The sequence below is a fragment of the Danio rerio genome, chromosome 16 (assembly GCF_052040795.2).
Source record: "Danio rerio strain M-AB ecotype USA chromosome 16, GRCz13ab, whole genome shotgun sequence".
Lineage (NCBI taxonomy): Eukaryota > Metazoa > Chordata > Actinopteri > Cypriniformes > Danionidae > Danio > Danio rerio.
Window position 1 is genome coordinate 1943847 of NC_141036.1, and position 17210 is coordinate 1961056.

Here is a 17210-nt window from a genome sequence, read left to right on the forward strand (position 1 = left end):
CTCAGAATGCAAGGTTTATAAATAAGCCTCCATTCTGTTCTGCTCTTGACAAAAGTTTGTCTGAAAAGATGATGCGAGTTTTAACTTTTCACACCAGACTTTTCTGCCATTGCACAACATTTGACTCAGTTTGAATCCGTTTATGCAGCCCTATATGGTGCCCTGTCTGGACATGGTTGGTACCCTCTTGGATGTGGCCCCTGGTCAAGTGCCCAACTGCCCATATGCTTTATCCGGCCTTGACATCTGGACAATACTTTTGCAATATGTTGTACAGGCAAATGGTTATTAGGCTTGCTGTGTATAGTTGAGTTTATTCCTAGTCATTTCTTTAGAAATAAATAAAGTGTCAAACTTATACATTTGGGGGTTTAATTCAGCATGATGTCACATGATGTTTTTACTATTGTGAATTGCATTATAGGATACTGATCTCTGCTTTGTATGAGATGTTTAACGAAGTGTATTAAGTGTATGTGTTGTCCTCGATTTAAGTAGGCATCTTTTGTAAATCATTGAAAAAAAAAAGTCAGTCAATCATTATTATTATTATTTTCAGGTTTATTTGCACACTCTGCGTTGAGTATCCCATCGAAATCACCCGCTTTGGCAGAAACTGCTCTTCACACCTCTCTTATACTGGTCAGCAGCAGCAGGTAAGCTTGCTTTCCACTTCAGATCTGATGCTTGTTTTCTTTATCCTCTGGAGGTGTGAATGAAAAGTGCTGCTGTCCACTGCTCAGCTGTCCAGAAAACAGACACTCAGCTGTCACCATGCTTTCACAATGGACACTTCAGCACAGTCTCTTACTGCCGTCTGCCTCTTCCTTCTGCCTCTACAGACACAAACACACACACGACTTAAACTTAGCACTCTGAGCTTTTAGTAAATGACATTTAATTTTGTTAACATGCTTTTAAATGTCTTTCATTTATCTTCTATTGAAGTTTCATTAAAATTATGTTTCACCAAAGACTGTAGACACAAGACTGTTACGATGCATTTAATGACCATCATAATCTTAAATCCTTGAAACTTTTTTTATGGAGTCAAGCTAGGGCCATATACACTTGCAAAATAAATGAAAGCTTTGCAAATAAAAAGTAAGTATTGAGCTAAAAAAATGTAAATCTCCAAAAATCACAAAAAAATAAAAAAATAATAATCGTTAAGAAATAAAAATAAATTTTGCTATCAAAAATAAGAAACTGCAAAGGGAAAATTAAGTTTTGAATAAAAATTAAATTTGCAAACAAAAAAGAACTGCAAATAAAAATCAAGCCGTGCAAAAAAAACTAAAATGTTTGCAAAAAAAGAAGAAAATATATATATTTATTTATTTTTTTAATTGCAAATATTTTAGTTTTTTTTTTTGCACTGCTTGATTTTTATTTGTAGTTCTTTTTTTTTGGTAGTAAATTTTATTTTTATTTCTCAATATTTAATTTTCCTTTGAACGGTTCATTCTGCTGTGGCAACCCCAGATTAATAAAGGGACTCAGTCAAAAAGAAAATGAATGAATGAATAAATTTTCCCATCCTACAGTTCTTTCTTTCTTTCTTTCTTTCTTTCTTTCTTTCTTTCTTTCTTTCTTTCTTTCTTTCTTTCTTTCTTTCTTTCTTTCTTTTTATTTTTTTATTTATTTTTATTTTTGTTTAAACTTTATATATTTTTTTGCAAAACTTTCTTTTATTTTGCAAGTATATATGGTCCTATATTGACTCCATAGTTTTTAATATTTATATTTGTTTTTTATTCAAAAACACATGTACATTCATATGTATTTACATATTTACAGTGGGTACGGAAAGTATTTAGACCCCCTTAAATGATTCACTCTTTGTTACATTGCAGCCATTTGCTAAAATCATTTAAATTCAATTTATTTCCTCATTAATGTACACACAGCACACCATACTGACAAAAAAATTCATAATTGTTGATATTATTGCAGATTTATTAAAAAAGAAAACCTGTAATATCACATGGTCACATGGTATCAGCCTTCTCCAGAGTGATCAGGGCCTCAGATTGGGCTGAAGCTTTACCTTCCAACAAGACAATGAGCCTAAGCACACAGATAAAATAACGAAGGAGTGGCTTCACATCAACTCTGTGACTTGAATGGCCCAGCCAGAGCCCTGACTTGAACCCAATTGAGCATCGCTGGATAGACGTTGAAATGGCTATTTACCAACGTTTACCACCCAACCTGACCAAGATCTGCAATCAGGAACGGCGGAGGAAAATTTGCAGCAATATTTTTTTTTCCTCATGCAACATTCGTTCATTCATTTTTCTTCGACTTAGTCTCTATTTCAGAGGTCACCACAGCGGAATGAACCACCAATTATTCCAGCATATGTTTTACGCAGTGGATGTTCTTCCAACTGTAACCCAGTATTTCCCTATAGCGCATGTGCTTGGACTATGGGAGAAACCGGAGCACCCATAGGAAACCCACACCAACACGAGGAGAGCATTCAAACTCCACACAGAAATGCCAACTGACCCAGCCGGGACTCAAACCAGCAACCTTCTTTACTATTACTTCCATTGTAAGAAATTTGATGCAAAGATGATATATACAAGCGTAAATAAATGTTCATACGTTCTTAAAAACAAATCTAAATACTGAAAACTTTCAGAAATAATGCACTGGACAACAAACCCCAAAAAGGCTCCAGCAGACAGAACTCCCAGCATTTCCCCAGTGTTTAAAAACCAGCAAGACCTTCCTGCGTTTTCCATAGACACAGCACATTCACGCTCACGCGGGGAACGGCAGAAGATTCATAAATACGAGAGTGCTTGTTTTTGCTCCGTTTCCAGAGAGAATGACAGGAGGTCTGAGAGCAGGGCTGATCCAGTAATCCACCTCCATCTTTGTTTGGGATAATAGGGGCGACCAGGGGCTCATTAAAGTCTACAGACTGCAGTGTATAAACTGCTGAAAGACCTTATTAGCGCTTCTCTAATTCAAAAAGCAGCCGAGGGATCTTAATAGGGATGTCACCATAAATAATTGGTGTGAACACGGGACGTTCAAAACTAGAAATTAGTCTCGCGCCACACAGGATCAGAGATAAGCCGCTTGTTGATGTGTTTCCCGCTGTTTATTTAAGAGATGCGAGACTGTGGAAACGGGAGAGACGTCGCAAGTCAGATTGTAGCGCATTAGGCATTTTGCGACGTCCCATAGGTGATGACAATTATTCATAAATAATGTAAAATGATTATTAAGTGAAACATACATCAAGGATCGGGACGGATTTAGGGTGTACTAAAGCAATTGGGCTCCACACAATTCCTTCATGTTGTCCCAACACAAATCGATTAGGTTAATTCAATTGTTTTTACAAATTTGAACATAAAACAACCCCCCTCCCCCTCGTTTTTATTGAGGAAAAGTAATGTTTTGGAGTGTAAAAATGTGTGTGTGTGTGTGTGTGTATTATGTGGTAGCACTTTACAATGACGGTCCATTAGTTAATGTTATTTAACTGGATAGTTCCCACCCAGGCTCATTGGGGATATGTACCTTTATATACATTTCTGGAGAGTGCCAAATACGTCCCTGGAGGCACTTCTTTATATAGTTTTTGTTTTCGTGAATCCATCTGTGTATGCTTTTTTCAGATCTCAAATGCCATTCGCGCCTGCTGTTCTCGCATAAATCCACCTGAGGTCGCTGTCTGACTGACTGACAAACTGCTAACAGCAGAAAAGCCATCCACATGGAGGTAAGCGGTCAGATGGTAGCGCTAAAATGAACAGAAGCAGGGTCATACCGCCCTCGTAGCATTCATTTTAAAGATGAAATGCAGCCATACGTACCTCTGGCTACATAATTCACGCTCTTCAGAAATGTACACAGGGCTGTATATTCACAATGAGCCTATGTTACATACTTTTACGCATTATTTACGCACCCTCACGTGGTCATAATAAACCTTTTTTCCTCTGTTGAACACAAAAGAAAATATTTTGGAAAAGGCTGAAAACCTGTAACCATCGCCTTCCATAGTAGGATCAACTAATACTGTGGAAGTCAATTTATGGGTTTACAAAATCATTCATTCACTCGATTAATCGTTCGTTCATTCTTTCGTTCATGCTTACATTTTAGTATTATTAAGGGTAACATATATGGTTAATGTTATTATAACACATAGCTATTCATTCATTCATTCATTCTGATATGCTTATATTTGTTTTACCGCATTTTAGACTTATTTAGGGTTAAATATATGATTAACATGTAATTATAACACATAACTTAACTAAATAAATAAATAAACAAAACAAACAAACAATTCATTCATTTATTCATTCATTCATTTATGCTATAGTTGTTATACCCAATTTAAGTCTTATTTAGGGTAAAATATATGGTTTACATGTTTATATAACACATAACTATTAATTAATTACATATATAATTAAATAATTCATTAATTAATTTATTCATTCATTCATTCATTCATTTATGCTTATATTTGTTATACCATATTTTAGTCGTATTTAGGGTAAAATATATGGTTAACATGTAATTATAACACAACTATTAATTAAATTACTCATTCATTCATTTATTCATTCATTTAATTATTCAATCATTCATTCATTCATTCATTTGTTCATTCATCCATTTATTCATTCTTATATTGGTTGCATTGCATTTTAGTCTTATTTAGGGTAAAATATATGGTAACATGTAATTATAACACATAACTAATAATTGAATTAATTAAATAATTCATTCATTCATTCATTCATTTATGCTTATATTTTTTATACTGCATTTTAGTCTTATTTAGGGTAAAATATATGGTTAACGTAATTATAACACATAACTATTAATTAAATTAATAATTAATTAATTAATTAATTAATTAATTAATTAATTAATTAATTAATTAATTCATTCATTCATTCATTCATGCCTATATTGGTTATAGCATTTAGTCCTATTTAGGGTTAAATATCTGGTTACCCTAAATAGGACTAAAATGCAGTATAACAAATGCAGTATAACAAATGTAAGCATAAATGAAAACTAATAATGAATTTATTATTAGTCTTATTTAGGGTAAAATATAGGATTAACATTATTAATACACATAATTATTAAATAATTCATTAATTCATTAATCCATTCATGTATGCTTATATTTGATATACCGCATTTTAGTCAAATGTTTGGTAGCATGTTATTATAACACATAACAATTAATTACATAGATAATTAAATAATTCATTCATTCATTCATTTATTTATGCTCATGTTTGTCATACCACATTTTAGTCTTATTCAACACATAACTATTATTTAATAAAAAAAAAGAATAATTCATTCATTTATTTATGTTTATCATACCGCATTTAGTCTTATTTAACACATAACTTTTATTTTAAAATAATAATAATAATAATAATAATAATAATTCATTCATTCATTCATTCAATCATTTAATTATTTATGCTTATGTTTGTTATACCACATTTTAGTCTTATTTAGAGTAAAAATATTTCGTTAACATGTAATTATAACATAACACATAGCAAAAAATATATTATTTAATATTATTATTCTTTCCACAAACAAATAAACAAGCTCTCTTCAAGTTCATCTACCAACCACCATCCATCCATTCATCCATCCATCCATCCATCCATCCATCCATCCATCCATCCATCCATCCATCCATCCATCCATCCATCCATCCATACGTAGGTTAATTTTGCCATTAGACACAGTTAAGCAACTCTTCTATACATTTACAGTATCTGCTTGCTTATTTATGGTGTCGTGTGTGTGTGTGTGTCTGACTGTTTGTTGCGCTGTTGGTGTGTTTCATTAGACGTGATTCTTCTTCCTGTGGCAGATTAGGTGAATAATTAATTTCCTCTCCGACATGGTAGACTGCTTGTAATTAAAGAGAGAGGGGAAAAAGCAATGAGACGCCTTGCTTCCATCACTTCCTCTCTCTCTCTCTCTCTCTCTCTCTCTTTCAGTCAGAGATTCTGCTTCACACACACAGTCGCTCACACGCACACACAGCTGAAAGTGTCCTTTAGAAGACCCCCAGAGCTGTCATAACTGCTTCGAATGCTCTTCAGCAGAAAGTCTCTTCCTGTCTCCATCTCATTATTTGCACTGTAGCTCAGATCACAGACATTCCTGGTCAAAGCCTCATTTAAAGTGCACCTGAAATCAAAACTAACCATAATGGTGAGCCATTCACCTGTGCATGTCATTAAGACACAAACAATAGTGTGTCCTTATGATCTTTACTTGAAATCTGCAAATGCACTTTCTGTTAGTTTACAGTGAAATCGTCAGATTAGGTCTGTCTGAGGTATTGGGCGTGGCTAGCATACTTAACCACGCCCCCTCCAGCTGTCAGTTTTGTCAACTAACAGAAATGGAAAGGAGGAGGAGTCTGTCAGGTTGTAAAACTCTCCCCTAATCCCTTTTCCCAATCTTTCTGAATGAAACGCCTACTTTACTACATCCAATCCGCTCACAGTAGACGAAAACAAGCCACGCCCACCTTTGTTTAATTTAATATTCTGTTTCTCTAGGAACTGCATCACAATACAGAAAAAAAACAAAGCAAAAATGGTAGCAGCTTCTGTTTCATGCAGACTTTAAGGCTCATAGAGAGAGACTTTGTGCTTGTATTGTGCTGGAAGGTGACAGAAAGGCTGTTTTTTCTTTCTTGGATGTACCCGAAAACCAGCATCACAAATGTGGTTGAATTTTCGAACATGCAGTAAGCAAACTGTTTGAGGAATGAGTGAGCAACTCTTCAGTTGAATCATAGCACAATAATCTGACGGGAGTTAGTTATTTCACATCAGTCCTGCTTTGTTTGGTAGTGTTTATATTTGTGTTTCCATCGATTCTGTGCGTTCATAATGGTCTTTTTACATACTGACATACACATTTTTTTGTTATTTGTATCGTTTATTTATATATTCAGTTGAAGTCAGAATTATTATCCCCCCTGTTTATTTTTCCCCCCAATTTCTGTTTAACGGAGAGCAGATTTGTTCAACACATTTCTAATCATAATAGTTTTAATATCTCATCTCTAATAACTGACTTATTTTATCTTTGCCATGATGACAGTAAATAATATTTGAATATGCATTTGAAATGCATGAACACATAAATAAATAAATAAATAAATAAATAAATAAATAAATAAATAAATGCATGAACGCATAAATAAATAAATGCATAGATAAATAAATAAATAAATGCTTGAACGCATAAATAAATAAATAAATGCATAAACGCTTAAATAAATAAATAAATAAATGATAAATAAATGCATGAACGCATAAATAAATAAACAAAAATAATAATAAATAAATAAATAAATAAATGCACAATTGCATAATTGCATAATTGCATAAATAAAAAACTAAATGCATGAATGCATAAATAAATAAATAAATAGGCAAATGCGTAAACGCATAAAAAATAAAATAAATACATGAACGTATAAATAAATAAATAAATAAATAAATAAATAAATGCATAAATAAATAAATAAGTGTAAGCAAGTATGTTAAGTTGTTAAAGTTAAGCTTAGAAAAAAAAAAAAAAAAAAAAATATATATATATATATATATATATATATATATATATATATATATATATATATATATATATATAATGCATGTATTTTTGTTGAAAAACATTTCTATTTATTATTATTATTATTATTATTATTAGGTTTAAAAAGTGTTTTACGTATTACAGTGGAAATATATAATATATAGATGACTATATTGAAAGTTTGAAAATGTACAAGTATTAAATACATGTTTACACACAATGATTCATCACTTCATATACATCACCATGAAGTGGATGAATTCACACAATGTGTCGTACTTTTTCCTTATTTTTATGCTGCAGTGCGATTAATTTCCTGATTGCCTGTCGTTTATTTAGGCTTGATTGTGTGGTTAAACACACACACACACACACACACACACACACACACACACAGAAATGAATAAATAATAAAAGGTACAATCATCAAAATGCCATTGGATCACCTGCTTCACCTGATTTCAGAAATCTTTTTGAGAGTAACACGAATTTATTTTTGCCGCCTGCCATCACTTCACGCACTCAGTGTACAAAATCTACAGCCATACCACCCGATTACACGGTCACATCGCTTTATAAATGTCTTTAACGATTAAACTCCCAGTAAACATCGCCGAATGCTCTTTATTCTGGAGTGTATTTTCGCTGTGTGTCTTTAAGCGGGAGTTCTGTTTGTCCGACAGGAGGCGTGTCTCCTCCACAGAGCTCCATCTGAACATATGAACTATACCGCTCCATCTGTACTCACTTCATCAGCCCGAGCTGCTCTCCACATCCGAGGTAAGGACATTTATCTTCCCCATCAGCACTCTTTTCATCGGCTTGCGCGCTGCTTTTGAGGGAATTTACAATTTGGGCATTGCAGACTCTCAAGTTAGTTAAAATATCGCAGGCGGGACGGAAGAAAGAGTTCGTCGGATTTCAATGCTGCATGTGGCTCTTTTGAAAGACTAAAAGGTATTCGTATTGATCCCTAAGCACTTACATAGTTATGCACTGGCCGTTAAATAAATAAAGATAAACTAATAAAAGGTTTGTGGTTGTGGAGACTTTTATTTTGCTCCCGCACGCTTATTGCAAATATGATTATTGTGTATTAGTTGGTTAATGAAGCATGAGACCCCGGGTGAGAATGCACGATCATAGTTTATAATGCACCCCCTCCCACTCTCTCTCACACACACACACACGCACACACAGCTATCTTTATAGGGACTTCCCATAGACGCTTTTTATAATGTGCATATATTCTCTCCCCTTTAACCCAAACAGTCTGCATTTTTACATGTACATAATTCTTTATTCTGTGTGCTTTATGAGCCGTCTTCCTCAGAAATAAAAAAGAAGCCCCCATGAGGTCAAACTTTAACTGGTATTGCTATACTTGTGGGGACATTTGCATCCCACAATGTAAGGAAAACAAGGCACACACACACACCTCTACATACACAAATGCCTGTTGTGAGGTTGGAGGAAGCACATCACCGAGTTATTAAATGTGCCCTTGCCAGGAAAGAGTGTGTCACTGCTGTTGAGGAGTCTTTTAGCATCACTTGAATTACTTCTGAATTAGAAAGAGTCCTTAAAAAAGAGCTGAGGAATATCAGGACAGAGAGAAAGACAAACACGCACAGACACGTAAATCAAATGTAAAACTGTGTTAAAATTATAATCCATCGCCAACAAGATGCTTCAAAGCTTCATAAAAATGAATGAATAAAATAACAATAATAATAATAAATAAATGAACGAATAAATAAATAAATAAATAAATAGAATTATAATCAATAAATAAATAATGTAATCGTAATGTTAAGCTGTTAAAGTTAAGCTTAGAAATCCCTTTTTAAAATATAATGCAGATATTTTGTTGTTGTTTTATTATTATAATTATAATAATATTATTATTATCATTATTATTATTATCATTATTACTATTATTATTATTATTATTATTATTTTACTATTATTATTATTATTATTTTTACCATCATTATTATTATGATCATTATTATTATTATTATTACTATTATTATTATTAATTTTAATTTTTACTATTATTATTATTATTATTATCATCATTCTTATCATTATTATTATTATCATCATCATCATCATTATTATTATTATTATTATTATTATTATTATTTTTACTATTATTATTATTATCATCATTTTTATCATCATCATCATCATCATTATTATTATTATTATTATTATTATTATTATTTTACTATTATTATTATTTTACTAATATTATCATTATTATCATTATTTTTACTATTATTATTATTATTATTATTAATATTATTACTATTATTATTATTATTATTATTAATAAATCAATCAATGAATCAATAAACAAACAATCAAACTGGTGTTAAACGACACAGTTAATAGTAAAATAATTAGCATTTAACGTTTCATATATATACATATATATATATATATATATATATATATATATATATATATATATATATATATATATATATATATATATATATATACGTGTGTGTGTGTGTGTGTGTGTGTGTGTGTGTGTGTGTGTGTGTAGATAGAAAGATAGAAAGAAACCAAAGACACGTTTAAATTACACCTTTATAAGCCAGAGGTTTAAACACCAGTAAATGTCTTTGAGAACATTCGATCACAATAGTCCCTCTAGAAGGACAGCTACTAGAGTGTGTGTCTCTGCATCAGTGAGGCGATGTTGGCAGCAGCTGATTCCGTGTAAAGCGCTGTGTGTGAATGCGGCTCCTGATCAATTACAGTACAGCGCATTGAGCCTCTGTCGTCGCTGTCCGTGGTGCTGAAATCCTCCAGCTTCACGAGCACGAGCTCAATCTATTCTGGTGCGCATCTTCACGCCTATTCCGAAAGCAAGGCCACAGTTGAGGAGGTCTTTTTAATTTAGGATGTTCAGGGATCGTCATCATAAGGCCCTTCACTAGATTTTAAAGGCCTTTAGACTTGACAACTGCAGCTGTCGACAAGTCCGACTAGTTATTTACAATGTTAATCGCGCATATATATATATATATATATATATATATATATATATATATATATATATATATATATATATATATATATATATATATAATCACTCCTTTATGAGCTCTGTAAATATATAGACTAATCATTTAAGTACGCGCGGGGACACAGGGATCCTTACCGTCATCCCATCACGTACATTTACCATGGAACGGATTTGGCTACAGTTATTGAGCAGTATCCGTAAAACAATCAATAAACCATGATAAATAAGAGCATATTGAGTCTGCTTTCGCTATACTCTCGTTTTCTGTCAGCAATTCCTGAGTTATTAGTTTTATTTATTGTGTTCAACAGTACAAACAACATTGCTTTATTTATTTAATGTTTTTCCGCCAGAATCAACGAATGCCATATATTATTCTGAGTTTACGAAATAAGTGTAATTTCACCAATTAAACCCCCCCAAAATATATCCTAATCCCTGATTTCATTCCTAAACTCTGCGACCAAGTCATGTGGTGTGGGAAAAACACGCAGGACAAACCGCTGCGCACTCGGAGATGTCCGCTTTTGAGATGTGAAGCGTGTTGGAGTGGGATATGGATGATGTTGTGTTTTATATATGTGTGTGTGTGTGTGTGTGTGAGCGGTCAGCGCACACACTCGCGCTGCTCTCGGCTCGACGTCAGTGTGTGTGAGTGCAGCAGTGCAGTAGACGGCAGTGCATGAACAGCTTTCTGTGTTCTGCGCTACGCACTCGCCACTCATCCCCCGTATCTCTCCGCTCTTCCAGGCACGCGCCGCACATGGATTTCTCCCGGATTTTCCAGCTCTAACATGGACGCCCGGTTGGAGGGTTTTTCCTTTGCGCAGTGAGACGGACATGCGAAGAAGCGTCGCCCATGGAGTGTCCTCTTCTGTCTCAGTGACCATGCCGTGATCACACACACGCGCCGCTGAATCAAACACCTCCAAAAGCACGAAACAAGTGGGGAATCTTTACGCTCCGTCCTGGGGAATGACATGCAGCGCATCGCAGGCATCACGAAGATGGTAACTCATCGGAGATGGCTTGGGCTGTTGCTGCTCTTACTGTGTGTGGGATATTCTCACGGGATGCCACATGTTTTACGATTCGGTAAGAGATTGCTATCATTACTGATCTTTTCGCTTGCGCCGCGAAGCTTTTGCGGTGGTTCTCATGTGTGTGTGCGCGCGCTAATTTGTATAGATGATCTAATGCATGAGTGGATGCGCTTTAAATCTATATGAAAGAGTTAAAAGTCGATGCTTTCAGAGATTCAGAACTTTACACATCATGCAAAAAGTTGCGTACAGGTTGCAAACGCATTTAAAGGGATAGTTCACACACAATTTGACACCCTCGCGCTGCATCAAGAGCTCGCACGTAGAGTTTCTGTTGAACATTCATATTGAAGAAAGCTGAAATGCCATAGTACATAGGGAGATAAACGCAATGGAAGTGAATGGTTACAGGTTTTCAGCATACTTCAAAATATCCTCAACTGAATAAACTTGTAATTTGTGCAAATTCCCTCCTCTTTAAAGTGCAGCATCCCTTTAAAACTGCATACAGCATTAATGCATATACATCTAAAGCGCTTCCATACTGTTTCTGGGTGTTTTTTTTTGAGTGGGCTGTGACACATTTGTGTTCGGTTCTTGCCTAAGGTTAAAAGCTCTGCTCTCTTCTGTTCTTGTGTTGGGGTTGCAATACAGTTTCGCACAAGAAACCGACGGCAATGTGTGTGTGTGTGTTAATTCAATACTATGATATAGGGAGAAAGTTAGACTTGATTCAGTGTGGGCTTCTCTCTGCATAGATGTTCTGCTGCATGTTGCCATTAGCAACCGTTTAATGAATGCTTTGAGGAAGGCCGTCCTCAAGCTCAGCATCACCTCAGATCTGAGTCACAGGCGCTTTCTTTAATAGACTTGTAGTTTTAATGGGAGCAAGTGTTCGCTTCAGTCTTATTATGGAAGACATTTCCCTGTGAGAGAAGAGATGTCCAACAAAGAAGTGTCTCTGTTGCTCTCTGGCGTGAGGCCTGTCTGATGTGCTTCTCAATCAGTAATCAAATAATGTCAAACGCACCTCAGGGATTTCCGTGGCGTAATGATGTGATGTAATAAGCTGTTTTTTTTAATTTATGTCTCACTCCAGGACATGAGTGAAATTTAGAAATGACCGATTTCCTCAGATGCTGCTTTAAAGCGTGTAACTAATGCAAGATAATAGAGAGATCTTCCACATTTAGTTTAGCATGGCTGTGCATCGGAAGCCTGTGAACAAACATTTGTGGCTTGTTTTTGTGTCTTTAATTGTTGCAATTGAGCTTGTGTGATTTTTAATGTATACCTTGTGTGAGCTTTTCGTTCATATTGAAACATACACTAACCGGCCACTTTATTAGGTACACCTTATTAGTGCTGAGTTGGAGCCCTTCAGATCTGCCTTAATCCTTCATGGCAGAGATTCAACAAGATACTGGAAATATTCCTCAGAGATTTTGCTCCATGTTGACATGATAGCATCACACAGTTGCTGCAGATTTGTCGGCTGCACATCCATGATGCCAATCTCCCGTTCCACCACATTCCAAAGCTGCTCTATTGGATTGAGGTCTGGTGACTGTGGAGGCCATTTGAGTACAGTGAACTCATCGTCATGTTCACCAGTCTGAGATGATTGAGCTTTATGACATGGCGTTCCTCAGTGTTTTAATCTTTTGATAAAATATTCTAAAGTGTGACATATCAAAAATTAGGATTTTTTAAAATTAAATAATTGTGTATTAAGAATATACAAATAGTGTGTGCATCTTCATTGTTGCACAATTATTTACCTACTGTATAGTGCTATTTATTTCATATTTTCATACTATTTTTTTCTTTCTAAATGACTTAGTGGTTCCAAAAAAAACAAAAAACAAAAAACAAAAAACTTGGTAAACTCTGAGATAAAAGCTTCACATGTGAAGATGCAAAGACCTCTAAGGCCCAATCCCAATTCTACCCTTTAGCCCTTCCCTTTACCCCTACCCCTCGTTTTGCACGTTCACGCCAAGGGGTAGGGGTGTCCTAATTCTCTTTAGCTTGAAGGCGTAGGGCTAAGGGGAAGGGGTGAATAGCCCTTTGAATGAAGATTTTTCAGGACCACACTCGAAACCAAGGGGTAAGAAAATTTCCCAGAATACACCAACCAGGCCCGGATTAAGAATTCAGAGGCCCCTGGGCACAATGTCTTGTAGGCCCCCTACCTAGCCGCATCACTATAAATGATTTAAAAAATAAGACTAATGTAACATTTTTAAAATAACATTTAAATAAAACATCTTAGGATGTTTTACACAGCGGATGCCCTTCCAGCTGCAGCCCAGCACTGGGAAACACCCATACACACTCACTCATACACACACTCATACAGTACAGCCAATTTAGTTGATCAATTCCCCTATAGCGCATGTGTTTGGACTGTGGGGGAAACCGGAGCACCCGGAGGAAACCCACGCCAACACGGGGAGAACATGCAAACTCCACACAGAAACACCAATTGGCTTAGCCAGGACTCAAACCAGCGACCTTCTTGCTGTGAGGCCACAGTGCTAACCACTACGCCATCGTGCCACCCCTACATTTATTTATTTTTTCTTCTTAAAAATAGACAACAGCCATGTTAATGAGCAGTGATGCACTGATATGTTTTTGCTTATTATTTTTGTTAATGCTGGCTTTGTTTTTCATTATGCACTGATGTTTGGTGCTGAGCGCTTGGTTGCTGCTGCGTGTGTGTGTGTGTGTGTGTGTGTGCACAAAGGAGGAAAGAAAAGCATTGTGCAGCAGATTGCATTTCTCTTAGGATGTATTGTTGAGTGTGTGTGTGAGTGCCATCGGCTTGTGTAACTGCATTCTCTGCTTTACAGTATCATATCTGCAGGCATGTAGGACAAGCGAGGTCTCAGCGCTCTGGGAAAATATGTGAATGTGAATCGGGTAATGGAGAGATGGCAAAAGTGTTAGAAGAAGGAGTGTTAGTGTCTTTTGCACGTCATCACGTTCTCTGTCCATGCATTAGAAAGGAGCTGGTTGTGAAAACATCTGGCTCTCAGCCACTGTCCCACTGGCCGTCCTTCTCACGCTCACACACATCCTACTGCACCTCTGGAATCACTTTTTTTCTTTCTTTTTTTAAATGTGTTTTTTGTTGAGAACTTTTAATTTAAAAAGTAGTAAAATAACGTTTTATTAAAAAATATACATTTTATTTTTTAAATTTGTATTTTATTTTTATTTTATTAAAAATAAAATTTAAAATAGAAAAAATACGTTTTATTAAAAAAATAGTTTATTTATTATTTTTAAAAAATATTTATTTCATTTTATCAGATTTTTAAAATGTATAAGTTTTATTTTATACTTTAATTTAATTTTATTTTATTTAAGTAAAATTTAAAATACTAAAAAATTACTTATTAAAAATAAATTGCATTTAAATTTGTATTTTATTTTTATTATTTTTATGTAATTTAATTTTATTTTATTTTATGTTATTTTATTAAATAAAATATAAAATGTAAAAAAATATGTTTTATTAAAAAAATCTATTGCATTTTATTTTATTTGTAAATTTAGACTTAAATTTAGACTTATTTAGACTATTTTATTTTATTTTATTAAAATAGAATATAAAAAACAGCAAAAAATATTATTAAAAACATAAATTGCATTTAGTTTTATTTTTAAAAATTGTATTTTACTTTATTTTATTGTATTTTTTAACATGTATTCTATTTTATTTATAGACATTTACTTTTGCAAAAATGTATTTAGCAAGTTTGGTGAAACATATTTAAAAGAAAAAAACTAATTCAATATTTAAGTAATTCATTTATATATACATTACATATATACTAGTACACGTTAGAATAAGAATGTTGTTTAATGTGTTATACAACACATAGGTTGATATTTATTTATTAATTTATTCATTTAATCTATTTGAAACAATAATGCAGACCTTTTATTTAAAGTGACATTTAAAGGCTTAACTATCTTAATAAGGTTAAGGTCGGGTTATTAGGCAAGCCATTTTTAACAGTGGTTTGCTCTGTAGACAATCCAAAACAAATATTGCTTAATGGAGGCTAATAATATTGACCTTAAAATGGTCTTTAAACCGCTGTTATTCTAGTTGAAATAAAACAAATAAAACTTTCTCCAAGCAAAAAAAAATATATATAGGAAATACTTGCTCTGCTAAACATCATTTGGGAAATGTTTGAAAAAGAAAACAAAATAAATCACAAGGGGCGAATAATTCTGACTTAAATAATTAAAAAGAGGCCATTATAATTGTGTCGTGAATCTTTTTTCTCATTTAAAGAGTCATTATTCTGTCAATTAACTTTTAAGAATGGTATTAATATGTAATGATATTTAAATAACACAGTCAGCTTGTGCCACTGTAGATGAGGTCAAAAATAATATTAGCGACGCTGTAATAAAATTCCTAGCATATTTATAATGGCTTCATGACTGATTTAAGTCTTATCGTCAATCCCAGCTGCAAGAGCAGCAACTAATAACTTGACTTCTAGTTGATCATTTGGAAAAGTGGCAGAAGGTGGATTTCTCTGTTGATCTGTATCCCAATCATCACAAATACTGCAGAAGACCTACTGGAACCAGCATAGAGTCAAGATTTTCACAGAAATCAGTCAAGTTTGGTGAAGGAAACATCATGGTTTGGCGTTCCATTCAGTATGGGGGTGCGTGAGAGATCTGCAGAGTGGATGATCAACATTAACAGCCTGAGGTATCAAGACAGCAAATCCTTAAGCAGGATAGCTCTCCTTCTCATACTTCAGCCTCCACATCAAAGGTACATCAAGATGCTCAAGGATTGGCCAGCCCAGTCACCAGAAATGAACATTATTGAGTATGGCTGGGGTAAGATGGAGGAGGAGACTCTTGATGAGCTCTGGGAGTCCTGCAAGAAGACTTTCTTTGCCATTCCAGAAGACTTTATTAATCAGTGATTTGAGTCATGTCAGAGATGTATGGATGCAGTCCTCCAAGCTCATGATGGAGTCAGACACCATATTCATTCTGTTTACTCTGCAGCAGGACTTTACATTCTATACTGGACTTTAATTCTGTTAATTGTTGAGACTTTAGTCTAAGCAGAGTCAGACCTTACTGTCCTAATGAAATCAGTCAACATCAAGGCATGATCAGATTTTATTGGGCTAAAATAATCGTCATCTAGAGGCCTTTGCCTTTCATATAAACCACTTCTGATACTAAACGATCAGCTAGAGGTCAAGTTATTATTTACTGAACCTAAAACTTGGATAGGCCACAAGACTTTTGTCATCTTTATGTCAAGTTTTCATCACAAACAATGTCATCTTTGCATTAAAAATGTCATAACTAAGCATTTAATTACATTGCATATAATCAAATTCACATTCATGATGTTTGTGATGTCTCGATCAGAAAAAAATTTCATGACAGTCTTATGAACACCCTTTCAATCAAGGTGTTAAAATGAA

The 17210-nt window shown here is 34.2% G+C and overlaps 1 protein-coding gene across 12 annotated transcripts in view; it reads left to right on the forward strand.

The window, feature by feature from the left end:
- The window catches only part of grik2 (glutamate receptor, ionotropic, kainate 2), a 330719-nt gene that overhangs the window by 17109 nt on the left and 296400 nt on the right, over positions 1-17210 (forward strand). For 3 of the 12 annotated variants that reach the window (XM_087285783.1, XM_087285788.1, XM_087285784.1), the window contains 2 exons: positions 560-656; positions 11429-11773. In XM_087285783.1, the coding sequence (XP_087141909.1) occupies positions 11659-11773 (115 nt within the window). In that variant the 5' untranslated portion in view covers positions 560-656; positions 11429-11658. 12 annotated transcript variants of the gene reach the window in all.